At 51.3% G+C, this 9,105-nt stretch overlaps 1 protein-coding gene across 4 annotated transcripts in view; it reads left to right on the top strand.

The window, feature by feature from the left end:
• The window catches only part of LOC118378058 (vascular endothelial growth factor receptor 1-like), an 86,971-nt gene extending 77,888 nt beyond the window's left edge, over nucleotides 1-9,083 (top strand). For 2 of the 4 annotated variants that reach the window (XM_052502890.1, XM_052502893.1), the window contains 9 exons: nucleotides 6,372-6,460; nucleotides 6,612-6,734; nucleotides 6,954-7,065; nucleotides 7,231-7,330; nucleotides 7,407-7,512; nucleotides 7,580-7,707; nucleotides 7,799-7,874; nucleotides 7,998-8,083; nucleotides 8,175-9,083. In XM_052502890.1, coding sequence (XP_052358850.1) covers nucleotides 6,372-6,460; nucleotides 6,612-6,734; nucleotides 6,954-7,065; nucleotides 7,231-7,330; nucleotides 7,407-7,512; nucleotides 7,580-7,707; nucleotides 7,799-7,874; nucleotides 7,998-8,083; nucleotides 8,175-8,343 — 989 coding nt within the window. In that variant the 3' untranslated portion in view covers nucleotides 8,344-9,083. Of the gene's footprint in view, nucleotides 1-6,371; nucleotides 6,461-6,611; nucleotides 6,735-6,953; nucleotides 7,066-7,230; nucleotides 7,331-7,406; nucleotides 7,513-7,579; nucleotides 7,708-7,798; nucleotides 7,875-7,997; nucleotides 8,084-8,174 lie in introns of those variants that run through there. The other 2 variants (XM_052502891.1, XR_008102875.1) reach the window with 2 other exon arrangements.
• Nucleotides 9,084-9,105: the final 22 nt, after the last annotated feature.

The following is a 9,105-nucleotide window of genomic DNA, read 5'->3' as shown; positions in this document are numbered from 1 at the left end:
GGACAGAGGAGAGGGGTAAGAGAGAGAGAGGACAGAGGAGGGGGGTAAGAGAGAGAGATAACAGATGAGAGGGGTAAGAGAGAGAGGACAGAGGAGAGGGGTAAGAGAGAGAGAGAACAGAGGAGAGGGGTAAGAGAGAGAGGACAGAGGAGAGGGGTAAGAGAGAGAGGACAGAGGAGAGGGGTAAGAGAGAGGACAGAGGAGAGGGGTAAGAGAGAGAGAGGAGAGGGGTAAGAGAGAGGGCACAGAGGAGAGAGGTAAGAGAGAGGGACAGAGGAGAGGGGTAAGAGAGAGAGAACAGAGGAGAGGGGTAAGAGAGAGAGAGAGAACAGAGGAGAGACAGAGAGAGAACAGAGGAGAGGGGTAAGAGAGAGAACAGAGGAGAGGGGTAAGAGAGAGAGGACAGAGGAGAGGGGTAAGAGAGAGAGAACAGAGGAGGGGGTAAGAGAGAGAGAGAACAGAGGAGAGGGGTAAGAGAGAGAGCACAGAGGAGAGGGGTAAGAGAGAGAGAACAGAGGAGGGGGTAAGAGAGAGAGAACAGGGGGGTAAGAGAGAGAGGACAGAGGAGATTGGTAAGAGAGAGAGAACAGAGGAGGGGGGTAAGAGAGAGATAACAGAGGAGGGGGTAAGAGAGAGAGAGAGAGAGGACAGAGGAGGGGGTAAGAGAGAGAGAGAGAACAGAGGAGAGGGGTAAGAGAGAGAGAACAGAGGAGGGGGTAAGAGAGAGAGGACAGAGGAGAGGGTAAGAGAGAGAGAGAACAGAGGAGGGGGTAAGAGAGAGAGATAACAGAGGAGGGGGTAAGAGAGAGAGAGAGGGACAGAGGAGGGGGTAAGAGAGAGAGAGACAGAGGAGAGGGGTAAGAGAGAGAGAGAGAACAGAGGAGAGGGGTAAGAGAGAGAGAGAGAACATAGGAGGGGGTATGAGAGAGGGCACAGAGGAGAGGGGTAAGAGAGAGGGACAGAGGAGAGGGGTAAGAGAGAGAGAACAGAGGAGAGGGGTAAGAGAGAGAGGACAGAGGAGAGGGGTAAGAGAGAGAGGACAGAGGAGAGGGGTAAGAGAGAGAGAGAACAGAGAAGAGGGGTAAGAGAGAGAGGACAGAGGAGAGGGGTAAGAGAGAGAGGACAGAGGAGAGGGGTAAGAGAGAGAGGACAGAGGAGAGGGGTAAGAGAGAGAGGGGCACAGAGGAGAGGGGTAAGAGAGAGAGGACATAGGAGAGGGGTAAGAGAGAGAGAACAGAGGAGAGGGGTAAGAGAGAGAGAGAACAGATGAGCGGGGTAAGAGAGAGAGGACAGAGGAGAGGGGTAAGAGAGAGAGAGAACAGAGGAGAGGGGTAAGAGAGAGAGGACAGAGGAGAGGGGTAAGAGAGAGAGGACAGAGGAGAGGGGTAAGAGAGAGAGGACAGAGGAGAGGGGTAAGAGAGAGAGATAACAGATGAGAGGGGTAAGAGAGAGAGGACAGAGGAGAGGGGTAAGAGAGAGAGAACAGAGGAGAGGGGTAAGAGAGAGAGGACAGAGGAGAGGGGTAAGAGAGAGAGGACAGAGGAGAGGGGTAAGAGAGAGAGAGAGGAGAGGGGTAAGAGAGAGGGCACAGAGGAGAGGGGTAAGAGAGAGAGGACAGAGGAGAGGGGTAAGAGAGAGAGAACAGAGGAGAGGGGTAAGAGAGAGAGAGAGAACAGAGGAGAGACAGAGAGAGAACAGAGGAGAGGGGTAAGAGAGAGAGAACAGAGGAGAGGGGTAAGAGAGAGAGGACAGAGGAGAGGGGTAAGAGAGAGAGAACAGAGGAGGGGGTAAGAGAGAGAGAGAACAGAGGAGAGGGGTAAGAGAGAGAGCACAGAGGAGAGGGGTAAGAGAGAGAGAACAGAGGAGGGGGTAAGAGAGAGAGAACAGAGGAGGGGGTCAGAGAGAGAGAGACAGAGGAGAGGGGTAAGAGAGAGAGAGAACAGAGGAGGGGGTAAAAGAGAGAGATAACAGAGGAGGGGGTAAGAGAGAGAGAGGACAGAGGAGGGGGTAAGAGAGAGAGAGAAACAGAGGAGAGGGTAAGAGAGAGAGAACAGAGGAGGGGGTAAGAGAGAGAGAGGACAGAGGAGAGGGGTAAGAGAGAGAGAGAACAGAGGAGGGGGTAAGAGAGAGAGATAACAGAGGAGGGGGGTAAGAGAGAGAGAGAGGACAGAGGAGGGGGTAAGAGAGAGAGAGAACAGAGGAGAGGGGTAAGAGAGAGAGTTAGAACAGAGGAGAGGGGTAAGAGAGAGAGAGAGAACATAGCAGGGGGTATGAGAGAGGGCACAGAGGAAAGGGGTAAGAGAGAGAGACAGAGCAGGGGGTATGAGAGAGGGCACAGAGGAAAGGGGTAAGAGAGAGAGGACAGAGGAGAGGGGTAAGAGAGAGAGAACAGAGGAGAGGGGTAAGAGAGAGAGAACAGAGGAGAGGGGTAAGAGAGAGAGAGAGAACAGAGGAGAGACAGAGAGAGAACAGAGGAGAGGGGTAAGAGAGAGAGAACAGAGGAGAGGGGTAAGAGAGAGAGGACAGAGGAGAGGGGTAAGAGAGAGAGAACAGAGGAGGGGGGTAAGAGAGAGAGAGAACAGAGGAGAGGGGTAAGAGAGAGAGCACAGAGGAGAGGGGTAAGAGAGAGAGAACAGAGGAGGGGGTAAGAGAGAGAGAACAGAGGAGGGGGGTAAGAGAGAGAGAGGACAGAGGAGAGGGGTAAGAGAGAGAGAGAACAGAGGAGGGGGTAAAAGAGAGAGATAACAGAGGAGGGGGTAAGAGAGAGAGAGAGAGAGGACAGAGGAGGGGGTAAGAGAGAGAGAGAGAACAGAGGAGAGGGGTAAGAGAGAGAGAACAGAGGAGGGGGGTAAGAGAGAGAGAGGACAGAGGAGAGGGGTAAGAGAGAGAGAGAACAGAGGAGGGGGGTAAGAGAGAGAGATAACAGAGGAGGGGGGTAAGAGAGAGAGAGAGGACAGAGGAGGGGGTAAGAGAGAGAGAGAACAGAGGAGAGGGGTAAGAGAGAGAGAGAACAGAGGAGAGGGGTAAGAGAGAGAGAGAGAACATAGGAGGGGGTATGAGAGAGGGCACAGAGGAGAGGGGTAAGAGAGAGAGGACAGAGGAGAGGGGTAAGAGAGAGAGAACAGAGGAGAGGGGTAAGAGAGAGAGGACAGAGGAGAGGGGTAAGAGAGAGAGAACAGAGGAGGGGGGTAAGAGAGAGAGAACAGAGGAGAGGGGTAAGAGAGAGAGGGACAGAGGAGAGGGGTAAGAGAGAGAGAGGACAGAGGAGAGGGGTAAGAGAGAGAGATAACAGAGGAGGGGGGTAAGAGAGAGAGATAACAGAGGAGGGGGGTAAGAGAGAGAGAGAGGACAGAGGAGGGGGGTAAGAGAGAGAGAACAGAGGAGAGGGGTAAGAGAGACAGAGAACAGAGGAGGGGGGTAAGAGAGAGAGAGAGGACAAAGGAGGGGGGTAAGAGAGGGAGAGAACAGAGGAGAGGGGTAAGAGAGAGAGTTAGAACAGAGGAGAGGGGTAAGAGAGAGAGAGAGAACATAGCAGGGGGTATGAGAGAGGGCACAGAGGAGAGGGGTAAGAGAGAGAGGACAGAGGAGAGGGGTAAGAGAGAGAGAACAGAGGAGAGGGGTAAGAGAGAGAGAACAGAGGAGAGGGGTAAGAGAGAGAGAACAGAGGAGAGGGGTAAGAGAGAGAGAGGACAGAGGAGAGGGGTAAGAGAGAGAGAACAGAGGAGGGGGGTAAGAGAGAGAGAACAGAGGAGAGGGGTAAGAGAGAGAGAGGACAGAGGAGAGGGGTAAGAGAGAGAGAACAGAGGAGAGGGGTAAGAGAGAGAGAGAACAGAGGAGGGGGTAAGAGAGAGATAACAGAGGAGGGGGTAAGAGAGAGAGAGAGACAGAGGAGGGGGTAAGAGAGAGAGAGAACAGAGGAGAGGGGTAAGAGAGAGAGAGGACAGAGGAGGGGGGTAAGAGAGAGAGAGGACAAAGGAGAGGGGTAAGAGAGAGAGAACAGAGGAGAGGGGTAAGAGAGAGAGAGAACAGAAGAGAGGGGTAAGAGAGAGAGAGAACAGAGGAGAGAGGTAAGAGAGCGAGCGAACAGAGGAGAGGGGTAAGAGAGAGAGAACAGAGGAGAGGGGTAAGAGAGAGAGAGAACAGAGGAGAGGGGTAAGAGAGAGAGAGAACAGAGGAGGGGGGTAAGAGAGAGAGAGGACAGAGGAGGGGGTAAGAGAGAGAGAGAACAGAGGAGAGGGGTAAGGAGAGGGTAAGAGAGAGAGAGGACAGAGGAGAGGGGTAAGAGAGAGAGAGAGAACAGAGGAGAGGGGTAAGAGAGAGAGAGACAGAGGAGAGGGGTAAGAGAGAGAGAGAACAGAGGAGAGGGGTAAGAGAGAGAGAACAGAGGAGAGGGGTAAGAGAGAGAGAAACAGAGGAGAGGGGTAAGAGAGAGAGAGAACAGAGGAGAGGGGTAAGAGAGAGAGAGAACAGAGGAGAGGGGTAAGAGAGAGAGAGAACAGAGGAGAGGGGTAAGAGAGAGAGAGAAACAGAGGAGGGGGTAAGAGAGAGAGAGAGACAGAGGAGGGGGTAAGAGAGAGAGAGAGGGGGTAAGAGAGAGAGAGAACAGAGGAGAGGGGTAAGAGAGAGAGAGGACAGAGGAGAGGGGTAAGAGAGAGAGAGAGAACAGAGGAGAGGGGTAAGAGAGAGAGAACAGAGGAGAGGGGTAAGAGAGAGAGAGAACAGAGGAGAGGGGTAAGAGAGAGAGAACAGAGGAGAGGGGTAAGAGAGAGAGAGAACAGAGGAGAGGGGTAAGAGAGAGAGAACAGAGGAGAGGGGTAAGAGAGAGAGAGAACAGAGGAGAGGGGTAAGAGAGAGAGAACAGAGGAGAGCGGTAAGAGAGAGAGAACAGAGGAGAGGGGTAAGAGAGAGAGAGAACAGAGGAGAGGGGTAAGAGAGAGAGAGGACAGAGGAGAGGGGTAAGAGAGAGAGAGAGAACAGAGGAGAGGGGTAAGAGAGAGAGAGAACAGAGGAGAGGGGTAAGAGAGAGAGAGAACAGAGGAGAGGGGTAAGAGAGAGAGAACAGAGGAGAGGGGTAAGAGAGAGAGAGAACAGAGGAGAGGGGTAAGAGAGAGAGAGAACAGAGGAGAGGGGTAAGAGAGAGAGAAAACAGAGGAGAGGGGTAAGAGAGAGAGAGAACAGAGGAGAGGGGTAAGAGAGAGAGAGAGATAACAGAGGAGGGGGGTAAGAGAGAGAGAGGACAGAGGAGGGGGTAAGAGAGAGAGAGAACAGAGGAGAGGGGTAAGAGAGAGAGAGGACAGAGGAGAGGGGTAAGAGAGAGAGAGAGAACAGAGGAGAGGGGTAAGAGAGAGAGAGAACAGAGGAGAGGGGTAAGAGAGAGAGAGAACAGAGGAGAGGGGTAAGAGAGAGAGAACAGAGGAGAGGGGTAAGAGAGAGAGAACAGAGGAGAGGGGTAAGAGAGAGAGAGAACAGAGGAGAGGGGTAAGAGAGAGAGAACAGAGGAGAGGGGTAAAAGAGAGAGAGAACAGAGGAGAGGGGTAAGAGTGAGAGAGAGAACAGAGGAGAGGGGTAAGAGAGAGAGAGAACAGAGGAGAGGGGTAAGAGAGAGAGAGAACAGAGGAGAGGGGTAAGAGAGAGAGAGAACAGAGGAGAGGGGTAAGAGAGAGAGAGAGAACAGAGGAGAGGGGTAAGAGAGAGAGAGAACAGAGGAGAGGGGTAAGAGAGAGAGAACAGAGGAGAGGGGTAAAAGAGAGAGAGAACAGAGGAGAGGGGTAAAGAGAGAGAGAGAACCAAGGAGAGGGGTAACAGGTTTATCTACACGTTTTTGTTGTTGTTGAGATTTTTATCTTTCAATCCTCACCCTCATAACACCTCCTCTCCCTTTCTCTCTGTCTCCCTCTCTCTCCCATTCTCTCTGTCTCTCTCTGTCTGTCTCTGTCTGTCTCTCTCTCTCTCTCTCTCTCTCTCTCTCTCTCTCTCTCTCTCTCTCTCTCTCTCTCTCTCTCTCTCTCTCTCTCTGTGTCTCTGTCTGTCTCCCTCTCTCCCATTCTCTCTCCCTTGCTCTCTGTCTGTCTCTCTCTGTCTTTCTCTGTCTGTCTCCCTCTCCCATTCTCTCTGTCTCTCTTTGTCTGTCTCCCTCTCTCTCTGTCTGTCTCCCATTATCTCTGTCTCTCTCTGTCTGTTTCCCATTCTCTCTGTCTCTCTCTGTCTGTCTCCCTCTCTCCCATTCTCTCTGTCTGTCTCTCTCTCTCTGTCTCTCTTTGTCTGTCTCCGTCTCTCTCTGTCTGTCTCCCATTCTCTCTGTCTCTCTCTGTCTGTCTCCCATTCTCTCTGTCTCTCTCTGTCTGTCTCCCATTCTCTCTCTCTCTCTCCAGGTGTCTCCAAGTCTCCTCTGTTCCTGGAGGATCTCATCTCCTTCAGTTTCCAAGTGTCTCGAGGCATGGAGTTCCTCGCCTCTCGCAAGGTTTGATACCCTGTGTCTGTCAGCCTGTCTGTCTGAGAAGACATACAGTATATGACCTTGAAAATATGTGTCCCATTTGTACCTCGATGCGATCAATAGATCCAAATTGTGCATTTTAAATGTGTGTGTTCACTGTGTGTTTCTATGTCAGTGTATCCACCGTGACCTGGCTGCCAGGAACATTCTGCTGTCTGAGAACAAAGTGGTGAAGATCTGTGACTTTGGTCTGGCCAGAGACCTCTACAAAGACCTGGACTATGTCCGCAAGGGAGACGTGAGTGTACACACACACACACACACACGCACAAAAAAATCAATCAATCATCTCCTCCTCCTCATAACGGGGACGTCACTGTACTTAGCCTATTCTCAGATCTACAGTAGTTGTGCTGTCCGGCCAAGTTGGCGAGACGCCTCAAACAGGTCTGGGACCAGGATATTCTGTACTCTCTGCTGGCAGCTGATTTTGACCCATGACCCCTGTTTTCCACAGGCAAGGCTGCCATTGAAGTGGATGTCCCCAGAGTCCATCTTTGACAAGGTGTTCACGACCCAGAGTGACGTGTGGTCCTATGGAGTTCTGCTCTGGGAGATATTCTCTCTGGGTCGGTCCTCATATCCACTTACACAAAACACATACTGCTGGTCCCATAGAATTAGGAATTAGAATACTCTTAATTTAATAGGATCTCTATGGCTCATACTATGACTAGTACATACCGTTACACACCTAGACAAGACTCAAGGCTTCTTCTCTGTCTGTCTCACAGGAGCCTCTCCGTACCCAGGCCTGAACATAGATGAGGAGTTCTGCCACCAACTAAAGGAGGGAACACGCATGCGATCCCCAGAGTACAGCACTCCAGAAATGTGAGAAAGAGAAATATATTGGAGAGAGAACTGAAGAGAGACTGTAGTGTGAGTATAACAGGTGTGTTGTCTGTAGTTACAGCACCATGCTGGCATGCTGGGAGGCTAACCCCTCAGACCGCCCCACCTTCACTGGCTTAGTGGAAACACTGGGAGACCTGCTGGAAGCACGGGTTCAACAGGTAACACACACACACACACACACTCTCTCTCTCTCTTTCCTATGCATTGAACCTTGTCTATGATCAGGATGGGAAGGACTACATTCCCCTGGGCACGTTCCTGTGTGGAGGGAGAGACCCAGACAGCAGCGTCCAGAGAGACTCCACAGAGAGCTCCCTGACTGACCTGCATCCACACAGACTCATCAGCCTAGGGTAAGGCTAGGAACATCCCCATAAACAGAGAAACATGACAGTTGGTACAGTCCAATGGGTTGTAGTTGGTCATGTTTTAATTCTGTTCCAGCTACATGAACACCAGGAGCACAGCGACACTCAGGACCTTTGAGGAACTGCCCAGCAAGGAACCGCCTGGCCCGGATGTGAGGACACACACACTGATTCACATTTACATTCTTACTCACACCAAACACTGCTCGTCACTGAGGTGTCTGGTGTGTTGCTGTGTATCACACACACTAATGTGTCGAACTGGTGTGTTTCAGGATGAGCAGGGAGACAGCGGGATGGTTCTTCCCTCTGAGGAACTCAAACGCCTCAAATGGACCAGCGGCGCCAAGAGCCTCACAAGGTCACCACCTCTAACCTTCAACCCCTCATTGACTACAAATGAGTGTATTTTGTGTTCTGTGTTGATAATGATTGAGGGGGTGTGTTGGCAGGTCCTTTACCATCAGTACGTGCAGGGAGAACCTGGTGCCCTGCATGTGTAATGACATCACTGGTCTCCATGACGACGAGCCGCCTGTCCTCCCATGCGACTGTGACTCCGAGGAGAGCTGTTCCCCTCCACCCGACTACAACTCTGCCTTCCTCTACCCCTCCCTCTGACAACTCTATATCACACTTCTCCCTCTGGTTAGAACTGCCTTGGTTCCTCCCTCCCAGTACACCATCACCCCCTTGGTTGTCACTCCATCTAAACACTCACTTCTCTGTCTTTAGGCCATCTTCCTCCCTCTTCGTCACAGATTAATTATTGATGCAGCGCTTCATTTCCCCATAACATACCATCAGACGACTTCACTCCAAGGATCTGTCTCTACAAACAATTCCTCTACAGATTGGGTTTGATGCTGTAGCTTCCTCAGGGGGACAGGAGTTAAGGTGTGAATTACTGAGGCCTGCGTAGGGTGCCACACCCACACCACTAACTGCAGCTAATTCCATGATTGTGTTTTCACATGCAGCAACACCACATGTCCATGTACCATTCTATTTAGTATAGTTGCTTATCTCTATATGGGTACGGACTATAGAGCTCAGAGGAACCTCTGTTGCCTCCAGTGACCTGACCATGATGTTCCTACACGTGTATGCTGGAAGAATGTATTCATTAGAAAATAGTGTTTCACCTATTTATTTACAATATGTTAACCTCATGAAATGGTGTCAAGGCAGGCAACTGCTGTCAGTGATCATTAAAATCAGTATATATGTATGTTAGACCAGGCGATGGAGAAGTACTGTATAACATGTTTCATAGCCACAGACGTTTGCCCTGACTGACACAAGTATGTATTCAAAACACATCTAAAAATGTTGAAGTAAATAAGCGTTATCACACTGACTGTCAAGACAATCCTCTGGTCT

The sequence above is a fragment of the Oncorhynchus keta genome, chromosome 4, assembly GCF_023373465.1.
Source record: "Oncorhynchus keta strain PuntledgeMale-10-30-2019 chromosome 4, Oket_V2, whole genome shotgun sequence".
Lineage (NCBI taxonomy): Eukaryota > Metazoa > Chordata > Actinopteri > Salmoniformes > Salmonidae > Oncorhynchus > Oncorhynchus keta.
The sequence above is the reverse complement of the archived record's forward strand: the minus strand, read 5'-3'. Positions and strand labels throughout refer to the sequence as shown.